The sequence below is a fragment of the Paramisgurnus dabryanus genome, chromosome 3 (assembly GCF_030506205.2).
Source record: "Paramisgurnus dabryanus chromosome 3, PD_genome_1.1, whole genome shotgun sequence".
NCBI classification, from domain to species: domain Eukaryota; kingdom Metazoa; phylum Chordata; class Actinopteri; order Cypriniformes; family Cobitidae; genus Paramisgurnus; species Paramisgurnus dabryanus.
The window spans coordinates 21229762-21252554 of NC_133339.1; the positions used below are offsets into that span (position 1 = coordinate 21229762).

The 22793-nt window shown below is 36.2% G+C and overlaps 1 protein-coding gene across 1 annotated transcript in view; it reads right to left on the reverse strand.

Annotated features, from left to right (window-relative positions):
- Window positions 1–7213: 7213 nt before the first annotated feature.
- The window catches only part of crhr1 (corticotropin releasing hormone receptor 1), a 150392-nt gene continuing 134812 nt past the window's right edge, over window positions 7214–22793 (reverse strand). The window contains exons 8-14 of the mRNA XM_065252717.1: window positions 21364–21517; window positions 20959–21019; window positions 18308–18380; window positions 18009–18094; window positions 16814–16949; window positions 14068–14109; window positions 7214–8159 (exon numbers count right to left, since the gene is read on the reverse strand). Coding sequence (XP_065108789.1) covers window positions 8019–8159; window positions 14068–14109; window positions 16814–16949; window positions 18009–18094; window positions 18308–18380; window positions 20959–21019; window positions 21364–21517 — 693 coding nt within the window. The 3' untranslated portion in view covers window positions 7214–8018. The remainder of the gene's footprint in view (window positions 8160–14067; window positions 14110–16813; window positions 16950–18008; window positions 18095–18307; window positions 18381–20958; window positions 21020–21363; window positions 21518–22793) is intronic.

A 22793-nucleotide genomic window follows, 5' to 3' on the forward strand; every position in this document is an offset into this window, starting at 1 on the left:
CCTGAGCACACATATATAAGAGATGCTATTTTGAGCCAAATGTACCTCATGTTGTTATGTCTTAGGCTTAGATTGCATATTGTTTGAGGGCTATAAAGAACTTTTGTCATTGAGAATGCATATCCGCAATAGCTCATGTGTCACTTCAACATAAAGACGGATTAGAACATTTCCTAGAACTACAAAAACATGATGTAATGACATATTTCAAGATAATAACATTTCAAAGAATCCCATTTTCAAAGATCAGGGGATATTATGTTACTAAAGAAATGCGTACTGTAAAGCATTTTTACACTGTCGGACAAAATGTTCACTGTCACTGGAAGTACACTTTCATAAACAGTTCATACAGTTCATATTCGTACTTCAGAGGTAAACATTGGTACCCAAATGGCTTCTTTCCATTGCATAGTACCCTACGGTTTGGTTTAGTTTGGGGACGGGTCAGCTTACTTTTGGGGCTTTTCCACTGGATACAGTACATAGTCCCTAATACTTTTTTTAGTACCACCTTGGTGGGGCTAGGGGTGGCCATTCATGCCAGTTCCGCCGGACACATCTCGGACATGTTTTCGGGTGCGTTCTCCGGAAGTCGCGTTGGTCGACCGCATACGTTATCAAGGTTTAATAATTCAGGTTCAATTTCAGAAAAGCAACCGTTACATTTTAAGGTAAGAATGAAACTACAATTATTGTCTTAAAAGAAAAAAATCTTAATTTTGTTATGTATTTTAACTGAAATGTGAGAACCTCGATGACGTATGGGGTCGAGCAACGCGACTTTAACCCGAAAACATGTTCTGGACGTGTCCGTCGGAACTGGCACGAATGGCCACCCTAGGTGGGGCTTCCAAGCGAGCCGAGCTGATACCAAAACGTGATTTGAAAAAACTGTAGATCACTGATTGGTCTGAGAGAATCGTGTCAGTGTCATTGCTATAATGTAAAAGATTAGCTTTACCTTCGTGCTAGCCTGCGCTGTCTCGAGTAAACCTGTTGTCATCTGTGCTTGCTGAAAGTTCCCAAACTCCCTTTTAGTGATGAAAAACATCCACAGGTTGTGAATTAGGAACACCATAACAGTTTTTTTCCAGACTTGCAGTTTGTGGCGGCCCATTCGCGATGCGCACGTCGCATATATGCTTAAATGCAACTTAAATGAGGCTCAGCGGAGCGCGTCGACCAACACCACGTGTGTTTGTACAGAAACTGTCATGTGATACAGATGTAGTGATAAACGCGATGTGCAAACATATTTTTGTTGCGGACTGAGAAATAAATGAATGTATGGGAATGTACAACGACGCTCATACTTGTATGATGTCACAGCAGTAGGCAGCGCAAATATGAGGACACAATTATAATCCCTCCCACTCCGAAGTGTTACTAAACTCGATGGAAAAAGCCAACCAAGCTAAAGTGAGGTAAACTGACCCGGCTTGACCCACGCAATGGAAAAGCAGTAAAAATGGTACACATTATGATCTTTTTAAAGGGCAATGCCCCAGTGATAGCTAATTTTTTGACTATTTTTCAGTCAAATGTAAAATGTGCACGTAAAAATGTCACAAAACAAGATTTATAAAAGAAAAACAATTTAATGCACATCTTGATCAGCACAGTACTATATGCCTTCAACATTTCAATCTTTGTGTAGTTGATTTCATAAAAATTTCTGTACATTTCCTAAATTCTCTCAAACATCAAACACAGTCATAAAACAAAGAGAAACACATGAGAAAAGTAATAAATAGAATGTTCTTGAAGCTCTGCAAAATATGACAGAAACGATGGCATGATTGTCTCACAGAAACACAAAATAGCAAGACACACAAGTTTACATTTTTCACCCATTCTGGACATTAAGGTTATGAATATACTGTACCAATATGAGTCGGCCGTGCGGGCTTGTGTATTTCCGGCCTCTATTTTTAAATAGTGAGATAAATAGATTTTTCTGTGTCGTATATGTATAAATAAATAAAAATGTCTTTGTACACTTTCACATCACGCAACAGGAATACCCGAGAAAAATCTCTGTTGACATCATTGTCACTAATATACAGCTACGACGCTCGTACTTGTTCTGACCCTCTATAAATGTCACAAATTTGGAAGAACTTCACAATAAAAGCGTATAAATAATACAAACAAAAATAAATACGGACAGCAGTGTTTCTTGAAACTATAGACATCAAGGACTAAAAAGATGCTCAGCTACAGAAAAGACAACATGAGTACTGGAAACAATTTTGTCTGCGCTGTGTCGCCCAGCAAATTTGATACAGACACTGACCCAAGCAAGAACGGCGGGTCTGAATGTTTATCTTTATGCATTAGAATGTATTTACATTATTAAATGGTGAGCCATAAGGAGAAACTGTTTTTTAACAGCTATGTCTTTAAGGCATGTTTGAGGATCCGTGTATGCCTTTCTTTGGAATATCGTAGGTGTGGATGACAGTGGTTCCCTATGGAATGATTATTGTCGGCTATTGTCCGGTGGTCACATGACCAGCATACAAGACAAAAGCCAAACCGAAAGGAAAAAGTAATGATTTGGGAGCGGAAGAGCACTGCACATAAGCCACAGAATCTCAAATAGCAAATCAGTTTTTCTTATCCATCATCCGACTGTACTGTAAGTAACAGCACATCTCAACAAGCTGCACAGTTTGAGGTATCATTCATGTCTGTAGTATAAAAGCATTGGGTAAACATAGATTATATCCTTAACACTATATTAACACTGGAAAATGACATACTTTACACTTTTAAATAAGAGCTGGTTGAGCTTATGACAAAGAACATAGTAGTGAAACCAGCATTATGCATCTAATGCCAATGAATCTATGTCACTATGCTCTTATATGTGTAACATGAATAGTTTGTAGTTTAGCAATAGATTTATGGATCCAGCGAACATCTAATTCACTACACATTAGTTACAAATTTATATAATATACTATATCTTGTATATACTGTATTGCACCTATTTCTCTAAAGGGCATCTGTTACCAGTGACCGTGTTTAAGTTTGTAACACTTGAGCTGTTTAATATAAGTATAATTGCTTTAAATAGTCAAGTTAATGTACTGTATGTCTTAGCTGTGCTGTGAAAGTCCTCAGGACAGCGATGCTAAATTTAACCCGAGGTGACAATATTTCACATGCACTAGTAAACAGATTCATTTAATGTTGTAGCTGAAGCTTCTCTTCTTTTCATCACGTCTCTCTCTGCATCTTGGAGCTTTCAGCAATCAGCTATTTTTAGTTTCCCAACTGCTTTGTATAGATACTGACTTTATACATAAATATCAGTCAGTATAGCAATTGAGTCATGCTTACTATTTTAAAGTATAATTGGAGTTTCAGCAAAATAAAGTGGTGATGATTTATTTGGTCACTGCAATTTAGGCTAAAGGCCATTCATCAGGCTTTTTAAAATAAGTAACACTAGACAGAAAAGTGCAATAAAACTGTGATTACTAATGAAATGTTTTACTTTCAGTGTGAGCAGAGAAGTTTCTGATAGAAGGAAACATGTGTAACCCTTACACTGTCAGAAATAAAGGTACAAAACTGTACCTTTTCTGTCACTGTGGCTGTACCCTAAGTTTCCGTTTGATACCTTTACAGAAATACAAAACAGAATACAATTTTGGGTAGATTACTGTACCTTAAGGACCTACATTGTTAGAAAAAAGTCAAAATATGTACCCTAGCTGTCAGTCGGGCAGCACCCTTTAAAAAGGTAATTGTATGGACTATTAGGTACAGATATGTAAACATTTAATACCAATATGTACCTTTGAGATACTACTATGTATTTTTGAGGTACTAATAAGCTCTCTTTGGTCCCAGAAAGTACTTCTGAGGTACTAAAATGAAATCTGTCTGTCTGAAGTTTTGTACCTTTATTTCTGAGATTGTAAGAATGGAACGAGACGCCGCATCGCCATAGTGACACGTTCCCAAAGCATCATTACAGCAACGCAGCGCAAGTTCCCTCGAAAGGGAACGTCCTGTTCTGGCATTCTCACGGATTGGTTACTCAACTGTTTTGTCCTTTTTTCTTACCATTGTCGCTTCGGTTTAGGGTTAAATTTACATAAAATGACATCCCTACCCAAACCCAAGTCTAACCCCAATGCCAGGCGACAATTGATTAAAGTTTAGAAAATATAAAATAATACATCAGAAAAATAATATAAACCAATACATAAAGTGACATACTAACACAAACACCAAATATAACCCTAAACCGAAGCGACAATGGTTTGAAAATAGGAAAAAGCAGTTGAGTAACCAATCCGTGAAAATGCCACAGAAAAATGAGCAAAAAATTCTGTGACGATCCCACAGAACTTTGTGAGATCATGTTGGTTCTGAGGCTGGTCTGGGACACTGTAGTAGTCCAAAGTATAGTCAGTTTCTTTACATATACGCAAACGTATGCGCACAGTCAAACGCACAGCCATGCATAATAAAATAAACTGTGATTACTAATAAAACGTTTAACCTTCAGTGTGAGCGGAAAAAAGTTATTGTAGAAGAAAACATCTCAGGATACCTATGTAACCCTTGTTCCCTGAGAAGGGAACGAGACGCTGCGTCACCATAGTGACGTGTTTCCAAAGCGTCACTATGGCAATGCAACACAAGTTCCCTCGAAAGGGAACACCCTGTTTTGAGGCACTGTATTAGTCCAGAGTATAGTCTGTTTCTTTACGTGTACGCAAACGTATGCACAGCCATGCAAAGCATAGTTCATTTGACTCGTACGTATACACAAAGGCTCGATGCATACGCATTGCAACGCAATGCAATGCATCTCATGGGCTACATGGGACACATTTTCCTGTAGGTGCATTTGCGAACTATGCGTACAAAGGATGCGCGGTTACAAAAACCCGGCGGTGTGCGCATATAATTTTTCCAGCTTAAGTCCTACACATATAACCTTTCTGTTCCCTAGCAGAATTATGGGATTGGTCATGACCTGTTTTTTAGATAAACACAATACTATACAATACCAAAATCTACCATTCTAGTCAACTTATATGTACATAACTAGATGGCTAAGTCCGCATTTACAATTATAAAAGACGTGTCTACAAGAAGCATGGCTGAATGAGTTCATGTCAAAGCTAAAGATCACAAATGATTCTGGCACGAGTGCACCGAGAAGGTCAGAAGAGCACATAGGCATAAATGAAGATCCTGAGTCAGTTTGTTTTGAATAACCTTGCTCTCTTTCTATTCCTATCAAATGTGATTGATTGGATAGGTATAGCACAAAAGGCATATCTGCTTTATAGTGCTGAGTCAGCAGTGAGCGGTCACAGGACGCGGTCATTGGTGGCTCAGGCTCAGGGAGATTTTTAACACAAGGATGGAGGTTTAATGAAGCAAAATAATGCATGCAGATGTGTCCTGACTCTATGATTATATACAGCAGGTTTTGTTGAGGCTGTTCTTTTGGGATGACATTACATCCGATTCGGATTGTGGTTATGGTTGGGATATAAATGGGAATATCTGGTCCTACAGTAGATTGCCACAAAAAAGCAAATATAGAGACTTTTTACACAGCCGTTCAGAAGCTTGAAAAAGAGTGTGAAGAATATGTGTGAAGAATTTGGTTCCAAAACGCGATAAACGGCATAAAAAAATATTGTATCAGGTCAGTATTTAAAAGTAAATTCTTAATTTCACGCAAAATACAATATTCGCCATGTTATTCTGTCATCTTTTCTCCCTCTTTTTTCAAAAATGCAACAAACGCCAGTCCTCTTTCTCTGCAGAATGCAATAAATCCTCTCAGCAAATCACAACGCACCATTCTAGCATTATAAACAACAATGGCGGCGTGGAATACACACAAAATCCTAGTTTTCCTCATCTTGTACTTTGTGACCAACAAACAAACAAAAACAAGTTAATACTTTGATGGCTTTGAAAAATCTGTGGTGGTTTTCTGTTACAGGAAAGAAACATAAGCTATCAACATCTAATAATTACACAAGAGGCACTCGGGAGACGGAAAAATGCCGGCTGTTGATTGTTCTCCCAACAGCATCAATTTTCTCTCATGCTAACACATTGACCCCAGAGGATCTTATAAAAATCTTTCCATTATTTTACTCAAGGTCAACAAAAATCGAGTAGGACCAAAACATTTTACAGGTGATCGCTGTGAATAAAGTTCAGCGACGACATCCCAAGTATAACCGCAGCAATGACAGTGTTCTTAATATGACAAAGTGATTAATGCCATTAATGTTTAATCAGGGTATAGCACTAGTCAACTAAATAAATATAACATGGTAAAGATTAATTCACATTTATATATTGATTCAATAGATTTATAGCATTTAGAAAAAAAACGTGTCATGCATTTATTGCATTTTGCGGAAAAAATAATACATTTTTATAATAAATCTTTAAATTTAAATTTAATAAATCTAAATTTTTATGTTTTTATAACCTTAAGATGCTATTTGAAAGCTTGTAACAGATAAAAGTGTTTTTCTACTCGTTACTTTCTTGGTATAGAAAACAAGTTTTTACCAAATTAGTCAAAATGGATTCATTGCGTTTTAGAACCAAACTCTGTGTATATATACACAATACAGATTTCTACTAAACAACAAGACACAAATAACGATTAAGAAAATAATGTGTTTTCCCTGCTGTCCAGAATTCATACCTTAAGCTATAACATCAATAGCAACATAAATGTCAAATGTACCTTGGTAGAAATAAATGATGGAGGTTTTTAAGGCTGTTGTGAAACGGAGATGTCAATACAATCCACACAAAAACCATTCGCAACTTTCAGCCGGGTCATTTGTGATTACAGTGAGCCATTTTGGAAGTGTGTGTCTCCAGAAGCTTCTAGGGCTACTTGGAAATATGGGAATTTAGAATAATGCTGCTTAAAAAAGAAACAGATAAATGAATCCGTTCAATCACCCACTTGGATGAAGCTCCAAGTGATGTGGGATAAAACCAACATGTTTTTCTAGACCCCCTTATTTAAAATAATGCATTGTTTGTTCAAACTGTACCTCCATTGTCTTCTGTACTTGTGAGTTTCCTTCTTCAATAAGTCCCAAGATACAGCAACATATACCTCAACATATAGCTTTCATTTTTGAAGAAACTGAATTGCAAAATACACCAATAGATTCACTGTACCAGATCCTCAATGTTGGATGCGTTTACTCACAAAAATACTGGGATTGTTGGGAACAAATGGGATCTATCACTATTTGCAATCATTTGGACATCGTAGAGCAGCAAGGAAAGTGTAACAAAAATATATATTAATCATGATCTGAACAACCTGAAGGTCTGTGATATTTATCCAATCAAGAAAGTCAACACCAAGACGGAGCGTTCACAGAGAGATCTGAGATATACAAAGTTTGTTGTCTTTGTTTAATACACGATATAGCCAAATGTTTGTGGACACCAATATGTGCTGAGCATTAGATTTCAAAACCACGAGCAATAAAATATGATTGGTCCTCTCTTTGCTGATATAATTGCTTCTAAGAGGGCTTCATACGAGATCTTCAAACATGGCTTTGGAGATTTGATTTTCTTCAGATGCAAGAACATCAGTGAGGTCACAGTCTGTGTTTTTTTTTAACTTATCTCAAAGATGTTCAGTGATACTCCTGGCTTTGGCCCGTGTAGCGTACGCTCCATGTTATCATAGTTCTGGACACCAGTTAGGAATAACTGGAGGAAAGAATATGAAATATATATCTGACAATTTAACAAAATAATCCAGGCTATAAGTGTTGATCTCTTGTGCCACATTCATTAAATAAGACCACTCGTATTTCATTAAGTTCTCGGTGGGTGGACTTCGCTGTCTGTGTTTCAGAGGAGGATTATACCCTGTTTGGCCCATAGCTATTATCCCTGGGTTGTGTGAGGATGTAGACGGTCAGAGCGAGTGCAGGAGAAAAAAGGGGGCAGACGCATCATTTCTGCCGAGGTCAGACGGCCGACGACTGTTTGATGCTGTGAAAGCTGACCCGCGTGGGGGATGTAGGAATAGACATGGCCCGAGCCACCCGTGCCCGAATGGAGTGCTTGTCCTGCCAGCGATGCCATCTCTTACGCACGGCTGACCTCACCTACAGGCAGAGAAAGAAAAAGGACAAGGCTGTGGCTCGCCAAATACAAATTTATACTCATCATTTAAAATCCTACCAGTGTGTGTGTGTTTGTGCATTAGGAGGTGTATGTTTGTTAAATAGAAAAATAAGGATGTGTGAATCTGTGTGGGTTAGCGCCTTTGTGTATGTGTGTGTTAATAGACAGTGTGCGTCAGAGAGAAAGGTTTAATTTACAGAAGGGCTGAGAGACATAGATAAACTGGGCGAGTGAGGGTGAGAGATTGCTCCCAAACATATAATGGACCCAACTAGGCCTGCACGATATTGGAGTGAAACTGACATTGCAATATTTTATTTTCTTGCAGTATGAGAAATACTGGATGACTGGATTTATGCCTACTGCTCACAAGATCTTCTACTAGCAAAAGATGATATCAACACCAACCCATTAACATTTATATTATACCAATCTGATATATGCCAGAAATACAAAGGAAGATCATTTGCATACTAAGTGTGGTAACATAGCAACAATGGTGCTCTCTGTCTAACAACCAAACCTATGGCATTTCCCTGAGTTGTGCTGGCAGTAGAGGTTGAAACGTCTACAGTATTTAGAGGACTTAAATGGCAAATACGGTTTAAATACAGGGAAGGTAACCAAAAGCTACAGTGCTAGAGATGAAGGTTGGACGATTCAAGGGAGCGTTAGACAGTAATTTGAAGAGAGCGTTTCATTTAATCAATGTGGTGGCTCTCAGAATGACACACCTGATCCTTTTAAAAGGCCTCACTCTTTACAAATCAATGAGATTGATGTCAGAGTAAACATTCAAACCTTCTATCCATCCCACTGCATTCAATACACTTTACAAGAGAGCGCTCGAACCTGTGTCAACAATAGTGTCTGGTGGAATTCATACTAGTAAATAATCGACACGTGCAGATCAACCTTTAAATAACTACGGGCCAGATTTACTCAACATGGCAAATTAGTGTGAAAGCGCAATAAAAAAAAGGCTCTGTGAGAAATCAATGGGAAATTGATGGAAAATCGATGGGAAATTTCAGCTGGTGATTAACTGACAAGGTGCACATTAAAGAACATAGGTGCAAAAATCTAATTTCGATAATGACCAACGCAATCTAGAGCAGCGCAAATTGGCATAGGGTTTAAGACATGCTTTTAGGCGTTAAATAATGACCCAAAATGGAAAGACAAAAGCTGTGTCCCAATTCAAAGGCTGCGACCTTCTAAGGACTTATTTTAAGACTGATTGCGTCACAACAACGCGACTTAAGGCTAGTAAGGCCGTCCCAATTCGAAGGACGCTTAAAATGAAGCTTCAAAATGCGTTCTTAATTCTCCATGCTGCTAAGGATAAAACAAATGGATCATTTACAGCCTACGCTGTCCCAAGATTCATTGCGTGCCTGTAACCGCTGAATATAAAGGCTGGATATAAACCATTAAAACCTTTATTAAATAAAAGTGTGCAGAAACAAGTTTCTTGTCACTGTTTTATATAAGCTAAGTTTTTTATAAATATTATTCAGTGTATGTTGCGTATATTTGTAAAGTTGATTCATTTGGGGCGGCAGTGGCTCAGTGGATCTTGTAGGTTGTCTACAAACCAGAATGTTGGTGGTTCAATCCCCGGCTCCACCGGACCAAGTGTCGAGGTGTCCTTGAGCAGACACTGCCGTCGGTGTATGAATGTGTGAGTGAATGGGTGAATGCGAGGCTAATTGTAAAACGCTTTGGATGGCCATAGGTCTGTTAAAAGCGCTATATAAATGCAGTCCATTTACCATTTATATACTGTTGGTTAGTTTAATCTACATTAATGTGTTATATTTTCTAAAATAAATATAAAACGTTAGAAACGTCTCTGCTGTGTCCTGCTGACAGGCGCAGTGGGAGCGTACAGCTGGTGATGCAAATTATGGGTCCTCCGGACGTCTCATTTCAGTTCTCTTCGTAGACTTCGGAGGCACCACTTTAAAAACTGAGCAATCGCCTTCTGAAGTTGCATCCTTAGCTAAAAGCGGTGATATTTAACATGTCTATATCTTAACCAAGATCCAATAACTAAAACCTTCACTTAGACTATCAGCATTGGAAGTGGCCCTTCAATAGCTCTCCTCAGCGCATGAAATATCATGAATTAGTTGTTTGTGTTCATGAGAGGTCGAAGGTTAATCTGACAGTACAGTACTTCAGAAGAGAACATACAGATCTGCTGTTGTGTGTAATTAACCAGTGTTGCGTGTCAAATAGAGGTTATTTAAAAGAAGAGCATCAGAGGTCAAAATGATGTCAAACTATCAAAAGCCAATCTAGAGGAGTTTGTAAAACATGACTTTGAAGCTTCACTTGGAGATCAGCTCACTCTTTATTAGTGCATTGCTTCTCTGTATTAAGTGCTTCTCTTCAGGTCACTGCTGATTTACTGCAAAATGTAGCTTTACAATTTTCAGAAAATAATCTCTGAAATAAACATTTAGATCAAATCACAAACAGATTAAACTGTCCTGTCATTCATCATTATAACAGAGGCAGAATATGTTTGAGTAAAATTATTTAAAAATCAGTTTTAATAATTTTAATATTTAATTGAATCTAGTAGAAATTGGTTAAAGGGTTATCGTTATCATTATCATTCAACCACTTCTTCACATTAGCATTAATAATAAAAAATTTTTTTTTTTCTGTGTTTAATATGGCTTTCATCTTGTGACACAACACAAATTGTTAGGCTATAAGTATGCCCGTAGTCTTCTATAGAGGGGGCTCTGAGGTCCGGACCTCTGTACATTTTTCATATAAAGAAATAATATTTGAAGTTCTCCTTTTTATGAACATTGTAAACACTACATAAACAACACACTTTGTACATTGTAATGTTCAGTCTAGTTTACTAAACACTTATGGCAATTTTTCCAAGTCTTCATTTGTTTTTTCCTTTCTGTAAATGTTTCAGTAATTAACGTACTGTGGGCATCATACCGAAATACTACCACACTGTGAATTTTTTATACCGTTACATCCGTACTATTGGGTGATTCTCGCAAAATTTGACTTATGAGGTGTCATGAAACATTTTGATAAAAAAACCACATGCAAAGTAAGAGTATCAAAATAAGAAGTACCGTACAGTTATAAACATCTATTCATGTACTATTTTGCCCACGATTTCAAATGCCATCATACAAACCAATTTTGTTGTTTTGTCCACATTTAAGGGGGAAATTTTCATTCCCGCCATGTGTCCATGACTGGATTTGAGTTCTTTGACATGGAAATATTTATTTAATAAAAAAAAAATGCTTCAGTGTTTTACTATAAACTATAAACATTTACAGTAAAGAAACATGTGGTATTTGCTGATCATTGGTAAATGTAGAGACAATAATAAGGAATATAAATCTGTCCAAGAAAAATTTTCTCATCATCCGCAACAATTTTAGCACTCAAGGAACTAACATTTTAAAAAAAATTGTTGGAAGGGACATATTTGACAGTGACACACAAGATGGCTACCAGGTAAGCAGTTCTTATTTTTTCTCTCCAGATAAAAGTTGAAATTTTGTTTGTCATAGTACCTAGACAACTTTTTAGTTCTCATTAAACATCCGAAACATGAGTTTGTAAATGCATATATTTAATGTTATATCATGTTGCTGTAATGATAATTTTTGATAATGATAATCTAAAAAATGTAAATAATTCTACAGGAAATATTTTTAAATCCTAAAAAAATAATGGTTATAGTAAATTCAGACCTTAATCTTATTATGTGCAAAAAAATAAAAATTAATGGCTTCAAGGGCTTTTAAAAAAAATCTGATCCTTCTAAATCTGAATTTTGTGAGAATCACCCTATTGTGAAAAAGCATTGGGTATGAAAGTCATGCTAAAAACATTCATAAGAGCACTACTGTATGAATGTTTATATAGCCTAATAATGCTTATTAAAACGATTAAAATAATGCTATAATAAGCACTGTTGCATGAAAGTAAATTAATTATCCACCCAAACAGTAAAGTTTTTACAAATTGTGATATAATAAATAGGGGATAATATAACAATGTCCATCCCCAAAACATATAAACAGAGTGTGTACCTAAAGTGTAAATGGCAAAAAGGTTCAGACAGAATACATAAGATCCCAGGTAAAAAATAAAGGATACTTGACTGTACTAAAACTACATTTAAAGGAACATTTCAACCGTAGAAACATTAATCTTTATTGAAAATGTGTCATATTTCTAGTTGAAATGTATTTAGAATTTGGTGCCTATTTGACCGAGAAAAGGGGTGTTTGGAGTCTTAACCCCTCAACAAAGATATTGGACTTCCTTCTTTCAATGATGCAAAATGATGATTTTTACATCATTGAAAGAAGGAAGTGCAACACTGAAATCTGTATTTCTCCTGTCTCAATGGCAACTGAGGAAATGAAGCATGACCATTCAAAAACATGACTGGGGTTTTAACTATACAAAGCTGAATGCAAATGGGTGAAGTGTCCCTTTAAATAAGTATTTTGTAAAAGTAAAGCACTACAAATATACTAATAAAATGTATATTCTACTTGAGTACTTCAATGCACCTGAAAAAGTACACAATACAATACCACTAATACTTAAATAGATTTCTAGTTTATTGAAATAAGTGGTGTCTGAAAATAGCACAGTTAAGTACACATAGATGTTTTTAAGTTTATCCTAAGACGTACTAAAGACTTATTTTTCATATTTACTACAAAATGAGTGCACAAAATAGTACATTTACTGAGTGTACTTAAAGTATATTTTAGTGCACTTTTTTTCTCCTGGGATAGCATTTTTTAACTCTTAACACCCCTGGACCTCACTAATTGTCAAACCCTGGCTACGGCCATGGCTATGAGAAGTGACATTTATTGCTTAAGTGCTGTCAATGAACTAAGAATGCAAAAAATTATAAATACATGAACATAAACTAACCAAATCTCCATCCGCTTGACTAATAGTCTCTCTTCTACAGTGTTATTTACAGTATTTGTGCTATTGCGCTTCCAAGTCAGACTATTTCTCTATTGTCCTTTGTCTTCCAGTAACTTGCGTCACTGTTTGTCATTGTGACTGTAATTTGGTACCGATGTTTTTCACTTTCTAACATACTTTGTGGAACCAAAGACTTCCTCTGAACTATTAAAGTGTTGATGGCTTCTGTTTTTTTATGGAAGACTTGCGTCTGACAGCGTGGAGTCTCTTACATATGTATACCGGGAACAGATCAATATTATCACATTAACTGTACGCTCTTGCCCTTCTTTGCTTTGCTTGTGTATTTTGATATCTGTCTGCGATTCAGGGGTGACCTCAGACGCAGGCCCAACTTTTCTGCCTCCTTCCGAGTTGTCCGTTGACTAAAATGACAAACAAAACAACCCGAGTGATCTGATCCCATATCCATTTACGACTACAGTAAGCATGTCTGCTTCGGGGAACAATATGATGCGCGACCTGGGTCTGTGTTTGCAATCCGGGCTCGGTACTGAAGAGGAATATTTGTCTGGAATTCCCAAAGGCTTACTGTCCTTTTAAAAGGGCATGTAATACAAGCCTGTTTTAGCCCTTCAAGGGATTAATATTTAATAGCTGAGACTGTTTTATGGTTACTTGCTGATGAAAGGGAGGTTTTGGGTTAACTGGGTGTTGAGAGGGTCTCAATGTGCTTCTATTTTTAGGGCATGTCGGATTGGGGATCAATGGCTGAAGGAATCTGCAATGCCTGAATAACTCAGTCTGTTTGTGTTACACTTCAAAGAACCTACTGTATCAGTCAGAGACGGCCAGGACTCGTCATTTAAAGAGAGAGAGGTTTTAAAAGTGTGTTCTTAAGACAAAAGGTACCAGGATATGAGCTTTACTTACCTCACTGTTTAAAAAGCAGTAAAACACCGACACAAAGAAGCCCTGTAAAGAGAGTGAAAGTGAAAGAGAGAGAGCGAGATTACAAATTTAAGTATGGTGTGATCATTTTGAGTTCAAGCTTAATATGAATTGTAAATGATATCAACTCAGAAAGTAATTATTGTGACACAACAATGATTATCATGTTACAGAAAGAATTTGAGCCCTGCTAAAATTATCGTCCAACAATCATAAAATAATCAATTCTCAGTTTGTGTCAAGGTTACATTAACATAAGTTTGTGAAACAGCTGAGGTTGATTGTAATGCCTCATTTTTGCATGCCCTTAAAATGGAAAGTCTTAATTTCACAGATGGATCACAAAGAAAACCTTCCCTTGTGCTATAAATCTTGATATAAACATCATAAACATCAGAATTGATCAAATCTGAATTTAAGATATTTCAATGTTTAAAATTAGGGCTGTCAATCAATTAAAATATTTAATCTATATTAATCACAGTGAGGGCTGGTGACTGCTCTTCAGAGGGGCACAAATTCAAAATATGTGTTCAGAGTGTCATGTGTGTTGCTCGTGTTTTCAATTATTTATGTATTTGTTGCGTTATCTGAACCATGTGCATCATACGTCCAGTCAAAATAAGTGCCTGCTGCACATGCGTCGAAACCGTTTATGATAAAAGAGACGCTCACGTTCACAAAATACTTGCAAGTAAACTCGCACGTGAGATTATGCGAGTATCTGGCAAACGCGAGCATCTCTTTTATCATAAACCCTTTAGACGTGTCTGCAGCAGACATTTATTTTGACATGACAGGTGATGCACATAAGTTCACTTGACGCACAGAATACATATTTTAAAAAGACAACCACACACATGGCGGGCTACATTCATGTTGTGACAAGCTACCGGAAGGTATTTATTTTCGTTAATAACGTTTTAAATATGGATTTTTCTACAACAACACCGCACGGATTACCCTCAGAAGACCTTTGTTTATCATCCTGGAGCCGTTTGGATTTAATATGTGAAGGATGGACGCACTTTTTTTGGACTTGAAGGTCGTGGACCCCGTAACATTACATTTAATCAACTGAAAGATCTAAAACATTTTCTAAAATATCCGAAAATGTGTTTGTCTGAAAAACGATGGACATATGCAACTCGGACAGCTTGGGGGTGAGTAAATCATGGGTTTAATATCATTTTTGGCCGAACTATCTCTTTAATGCCTTCCAGAAAATGTTCTTCTTTATATATATATATATATATATATATATATATATATATATATATATATATATATATACACAAACAACATATCAAATGAAAGAACAGACCCTCTGCTGTCATCCTACCTATTATTTCTCTTGTACTCACCTCTCAAATATGGGTAGGTTTCTTCAAAAACACCAAATTTGGAACAAAAAGCTGAGATAATTACATTTTTGTAAGAACTTTTGATAGAGATCCCACTCAGCATGATCCTCAAAACATACACAGAGTTCTTACTCTTTCACATGAGACGTTACGTCCAGGTTGTATATGTCCTGGAGGATAATAGCAGTATTGTGGAAAGCCGGAAATACTCGTCATTGTCAGGGAAGCGGTTTCTCATAATTGACGAGTTAACTCCTCAATGGCGGGGAAAGAGTTAAAAACCAAAATCTCAGACGCGCAAGTGAATGGACACGCATCATTTGTATTAGTTAACCATTTAGGACAGTACACCTCTAATAAAATGTACAAATAAAGATCTTTTTAGACATTTGATGACTATTTACTGTTTAAGGCTGCATCTCAATTTAATCCAACAATGGGCTAGGCCAAGGGTCAGAAATTGTTCATTGCTTTAATCGCACATTAATAAAATTAAAATTTATTTACGTTAAATTTAAATTAATTTACGTTAATGCATTATTACTGTGTTAATTTTGACACCTTAATAAAAATATAAAAAACAACACTTTCGAACAATGATGTAACGGTGCATTACTAAAATGCGTTTCGTTTTTTAATCTTCTACACAGTCTCATGGAGGTTTCTGATATAGTCACCTAAATGTTTCATTCTTTTTTTCGTGATATTATCACTAATTTCCGCGTTTTTCGTGATCGTATAACGAATTTCTGTTTTTGTTTGATTATCACATATTGGTTACTCAACTGCTTTTTCCTATTTTCAAACCATTGTCGCTTCGGTTTAGGGTTAGATTTGGTGTTTGCATTAGAATGTCACTTTAAGTATTGGTTTATACAATTTTTTCTGATTTATTTTTTTATATGTCGCCTGGCGTTATGGTTAGAGTTGGGTTTGGGTAAGGATGTCATTTTATGTAAATCTAACCCTAAACCATAGCGACAATGGTAAGAAAATAGGACAAAACAGTTAAGTAACCAATACGTGATAATCACACAAAAACATAAATTTGTTATACGAGCACGAAAAAACTTGGAAATTCGTGATAATATCATGAAAAAAGAATAAAAAATTGACGTGACTATATAACGAAATTTCGCGAGCCTAGGTTGGAATCTTAAATGCAACTGTTTATTGAATTTCCTCCCCAGCTTGAATTTAATATGTTTAAGTTTTCCCCACAAAACTATACAAAACTATACAAAACTTGAATACAAAACTAAACCTAAGACGTATGTAGCTATGTGCAACTCATCCGACAAAACAAGCTACTTTGGAAGATCGGCACAGATTTAAAGCTTTAACGCAACAAAAAGGTTGCCCACCTGAAAGGACTCTAGGAAGGAGTTGAAGTAGATGAAGACGATCTGAGAGATTTCATCCTCACCAGGGTTGACAAAAAACAGCATGTAGGTGATGCCCAACAGAGGCAGAAGAACCAATGTGGCTTTCACAGCCTTTCTGTGAAGGTCAAAAACAAAGACATGGAAAAACAACTAAATAAATTAATAAAATGATTCCTACAGTATCGAAAATCACAATATTAGAAAAACTCATTTAAATAGCTCGTAGAGAAAATTATTTGATCATATCTGCTGTATTTTATTCATTTTACAACATTTATTTAATCAAATTTTTTCTTATCATACTTTATTAGATAGAAAAATTCTTAATGCATTACCTAAAAAAATATGATTATATCGCCTAAAAATATGGGCATAAATAAATCAAAAGGAGGCTATTAAATTACCGACCCAAATAATCATCCAATTAAAATGAGCGCTACTGTAGAAGAACAGCCATGACTTGATAAACACAGCATCAAGAAAAAATTAAACAGTCCACTTCCAGAAGATAATGTAAAAGACAGTGTCTTATTTAGGATTGGCATATTATTTAATCAAATTGGACACCATGAAGTAAGGAATTAATTTTAAGTAAACTGTGATGAATGTAATATTTCTTTATCATTGTGCTGTCTGAATAATATTACACAGTCACAGTGCCTAATAAACAATGAGGATAACATTGACAAGAATTTACTTTACTCAGTTTGCATTGCATTTGTCATGGCCCACTAACTGGCGCTGTCAAAGACATTCGTCATAGATGAAGGCAATATGAGCATTAAGCACACACACACACAAACTCCCATCTTCAATACATCAATCATTCACCCATCAATTATTACTTCCCTCTTCTCATACAGCAAAAAACCTTTAAAATCAAAATTTCATTTTAATCATCCCGCTCAATCTTCATGGCATCCCATAGGACAAAATTACAAATGAGATGTGTGTGTAAGTCTATGCATATTAAGCTGGGATTCAGAGACAACTATAAATAACTATTTTATAAACAGATTACTCTCAGAATTGTTAACACTTCAACCTCTACTGAACGGTCGGTCAGTATCTGAGATTGGTCTCACCAAATCTGAACGGTCAGCACCTGAGGTTATGTCTCACCTGTACTAAAAGGTCAGCACCTAAGGTTGTGTCCCACCTGAAGTTGTCTCACCTGTACTGAATGGTCTCTGAAGTTGTGGAGGCCCTCAATTTAGTCATAAGGATCCTCACAATGTTGAATAGAAATATGAAGTTAATCTAGAGAGAAATAAACAACAACACATGAGCAAAAACAAATCAAAGAGCATAATGTACATTATCATGCTAACATCTAGCTATGAATTGTCATTATAGACACGAAAAGCCTTGTGACAGAACAAGAAGCAAAACACAAAAATCCTGTTCTGTCACCCCCCCACGTAAACACTAAATCTCATGAAACATTCATGTAATTACTGTGCTCTGACTCACCAGAAGAACCAGAATCATAGGACCCTGGTAAATATAGTCAGTGTAAATTCCTGCCCGCTTCCCAAACCAGCATCTGCATAGAAATCAGATTTCAAATGAAGATTTCAAATGAAACATGTCTTTTGTTCAGCCAAGAAAATATAGTGATAAAAAATTTCAAAATAAACAAAAATAACAACGTGGAGAAGTGGAAGACGTGTGCGGTCCCTTGGGCAGTTTTGCTCATTTTACAGTTTCAGCCGAGTTGAGAGTGACAGACTTTCGACTCAACTGAGTGTGTCAAATTTACAGGAAGGGAGAGAGCAAGGGCTTCTGGGAATATGCTTAAATTGCAAAATGTTGTCTTAAGTGGAGCTCGACCAAACAGATGTAGAGGCTCATTCATGTAAAACAGGCTAAAAACACAGTCCTACGTTTATAAAATGTGTGTTGGTGTTTAACCAAGGATTTTTGCTTCAGGATGCATATTTTACAGCGAATGTCAATTCGCTGTATTGAACCAATCATTCGATATGAACGTAACCAGTATATAATAAAGTCTGGTCATGATGTGACCTGTCCATGTTGTTGACTAATGCTTAATTTTGCGAGCTACTATCAAGTGAAAGATGAAATTGTGCCAAAAGCATAGAATATGATGCACAGTTTAAACCTAAAGTATACTTCTGCGTCAGACCTACGCTGTATATGCATAAAAGTCACTGCGTCATATTTCCTCATAAGTATTTGCGCTTTTCGTAGAGGCTATGGCGTAGGTCCAATGCAATTAAAAATCAGCCATATCAGCCATATCGTTAGCAACAAAGAATATGATGCATGTTCACATATGAATTAAATGCTTACGCATGAATACACAGTTAGTTGGACTTTATTTACATGTAACAAATTTTTTTTTTCCCTGCTCTCTGTGAACAGACCCGCAATCCATTTTAAGGTCCTGACCCGTAAGCTGTTACAACTGCTACCAGAGACTCTCTGAACTTATGTGGGAAATTCATTTATCTCTGTAGAGATCCAGAGCCCGTAATTTACAACAGCTCATACATGCAGACAAATAACATTTACATTGCCAAACTGCCCAGGCTTTCTGGTTTCAGAAAATGACTAATTTAAGATTTTTAAAATGATGGAGCATACATTTTTCTGGATTAATTGCTTAATGACCAGAAGCAAGGGTATACTCTAACAAAGGACGTTTTCATTTGTACACATTTTTTGTGTTACGCTATTTAACACATTATGGGCTCTATCTTACACCCGGCGCATTGCAGTCTTTTGCTAGTTTCCATCCTGCGCAATGATCATTTTCACGTTTAGTGCCACGTTGTTTAAATAGCAAATGCATTTGCGCCCCCTTTTGCGCCCATGGGCGTTCTGGTCTGAAAACGAGGTGTGTTCAGGCGCATTGTTGGCGCGTTGCTATTTTGAGGCAACTAAAATAGACTACGCCATTGACCAACAAAAACCTGGTCTAAAGTCTAAAGTCAATGGCGCAATATGTTTCCGCCTATTAACGGGACGACAACGTGGGTTTGCTTATCACATACATGAATGGGCAGCAGCACAAAAAACGCTTTTAAATATGAAAGATTAAAGGACTGAATGTTAAAGATTATTATTGAGTCTCTTGGACATAAATGAGGACTTATTATGAGACGTTAGAAGGCGTAAAGAGCTGCTTCACCTGCAGCCTGGTAAGTAAATAAATGCTTTGCTTTAAACAAATGCATCTGTTTTTAAAGGTTTTTTTTTTAAATGCTACCTCACGGATTTATTGTATTTGATGACTCTGTACCTGTGGATATGGTGGGATGAGAAACATTTTTAAGTAATGCTTAAAAAAAACTGACGCTGTCCGAGTGCTGAAATGCTCGGAGAGCCGTTTGTAAATTTTTTATCTCCTGTTTGTTACAAATAAAGTATTTTTAGAGTACAAACCTTTTCTTACATTCTTGTAAATAATTTTTTGATGATATTGGATAGCCATACATTTAAAGCAATTAAAAGCCTGCTTTTTAATTCCATGACTAAAAGAAAACGGGATTTAAAGGTTTTAATAAAAAATAACAATTTCAATACAAGTGAAAAACATCACAATTATTTAACATTAATCTTAAACTGGGGATCTTCTTCCTCCGCTTAGTTTTTCAGTTTACAAAGTCATTTCAAAAGGGATTAGACATAGCGCCAGCGCAACTGGCTTTTAAAGGAGATGAGAGCTGAGACTCTCATTGGTTTATTGCACGTTACACCCAAATCACACCCATTACTCATTATAAGAATAGGAACAACCCTTTTAGACTATGCGCTAGGCGCACAAACCATTTTTCTTGTCGTTAAATTGGCAAAAGTAGATTTGGACACGCCCGTTCAGACTGTGCACCGTGCGCTTTAGACCATGCACTTAGATTGTTAAAATAGGGCCCTATGTGTCATTTTAACACATTATGTGTCATTTTCTGTTAATTTTAAATAAATAAAACTATAACACAGTATTACACAAAATATGTTGTCCCAAAACTAACGCTGATTGTGTTGTTTTTAACTCATCTTTTTTAGAGTGTAGATGACAGCAATAACACAAAAACACATTAGAAAAGAGAGAAAATAGAAGAAAGGAAAGAAGGTGATTCATACAAGGAGAAACATACTTTTCATTGTCATAGTAAAGTTTTCCAATGGCCCATGCAACGATAATTGGAAATGGAATACCTGTGAAAAAACAGAAACAGTCTCATTACTTCGAAATTCAAAGACATTACACAAACAGTATAATTGATCCTATTAAAGGAAAGAGATAAGACTTCGGCAAAGACTTTAATGTACCATTTAATTTTTATGAGATAAATGCAAGGCATATTTTTTTACATAATTAACTTGCAACAGCTAAGAAGTAAACCTGATCCAGCAGCAGTCCTCATTAAAGTAATCATCTACAGTACTACTGAAACTGACAGTGAATGCATAACACGTCCTAAACTTTCAGATATGTGATTTTTTATGTTTTTACATCATGTGGGCTTTCGCAAAATACTAATTTATCACGGGATACGTACACCAGCCTATGCAGATGAACATCCACTTCCTCAGTTTGTCAGTGGAGTAGGTCAATACGATGGCTGTGTGGAGATAGCAGCCTTCTCCAAACATCCAGAAGAAGTTGGTCACATGAAAATAATTATACGCTGCTGTTACCAGCCTGCACCAGATCTAAGAGAAACAAGATAAAGAGAAAGAGAAAATCCACTTAGATGTTTAAAAACTGCCATGAATTTAGCCCGAGGAAATCACTATGTCAGTTCTTGTTAGCTTTTGCTGTTTTAAATCTTCTTTTATTACAACAGCTTTGGGAAATGAAAGCTTTGGTATGTGTGCGTGTGCTACTCTTTACGACCGAAGCCCAATTCAAATAACAAGCAGGGAGTACAAAACCTGCCTTTTCCAAGAGAGTGGACATGAGAGATGAGTTGAGTGGGACAGGGAATTTGAAACAAGGCACTGGGATGGAGCAGATTTAGATAGAAGTGTATGATGAAAGGAAGAGGACTATGAGTTCTCATGACAGCACCATCCGAAGCGCAGTACACCTCTCAGGACCCATTACATATGGTCACAACCAAAATCAAAGCTCTCTATTCATGAGCTTCTGTTTCGCCATCTGAAATTTTGTAGATTTAATATTGAATTTAGTTGTACAGGAAGTTCAAAAGCGATTTATTAAGCGTACTCCATGCAACCCTTCCTGTGAAATCTAGACTGAAGCCTTCTAAGTTCATATCCAGGGTATATCAAAGTTTTATATTCACAGAATGTTCTTTACATTCATTTATGCAGAAAACAATAAATAACAAAAATGACTTCAAAGCTGGGTTTGACTAACATCAAACAGACCAAAAGCTTTGTTTAACACACAATATTGACATAATAATACACATATAGTATACTATACTGTGCATAATGTACGTATGGCTTACACTGTACACACAATGGCTCAAAAAATGCTTTTATTTTGCTTTCTTACACTCAAAAAAATGATTCAAGCCCTTCTTAGACATGACACATTAAAATTGTGTTCAATAAATGTAAAATACATCATTAAGAGCAATAAGTATATATATTTAATTAGTATAACACAAAATAAATATGTACAATAATTTATTGATTTCTTTTTAATTGCGTTAACACAATTAGTTTGAGTTTGGGTTCTGGAAAAATAATTTCCCTGCATGCTTTGCATGCAACTGCTTTTGGAGAGTCATTTTTTAAATTAAGTGTTATTTTATGCATTTTTAGGTAAAGAGAAAGACTTAATAGTGTTAAATGTCCGTTTATCTTATTGATTTAGAAGCGTTTGTGTTATATTTTTTCAAAATGTTTGGTTACCATCGTGCAGAAGAGTGGCGCTTGTGGTTAGGTTGTGGATGTGACATATATCTCTCAATGAGCATTAACAGTGTTAATGCCTGTTTGGAGATCAGTCTCTTCT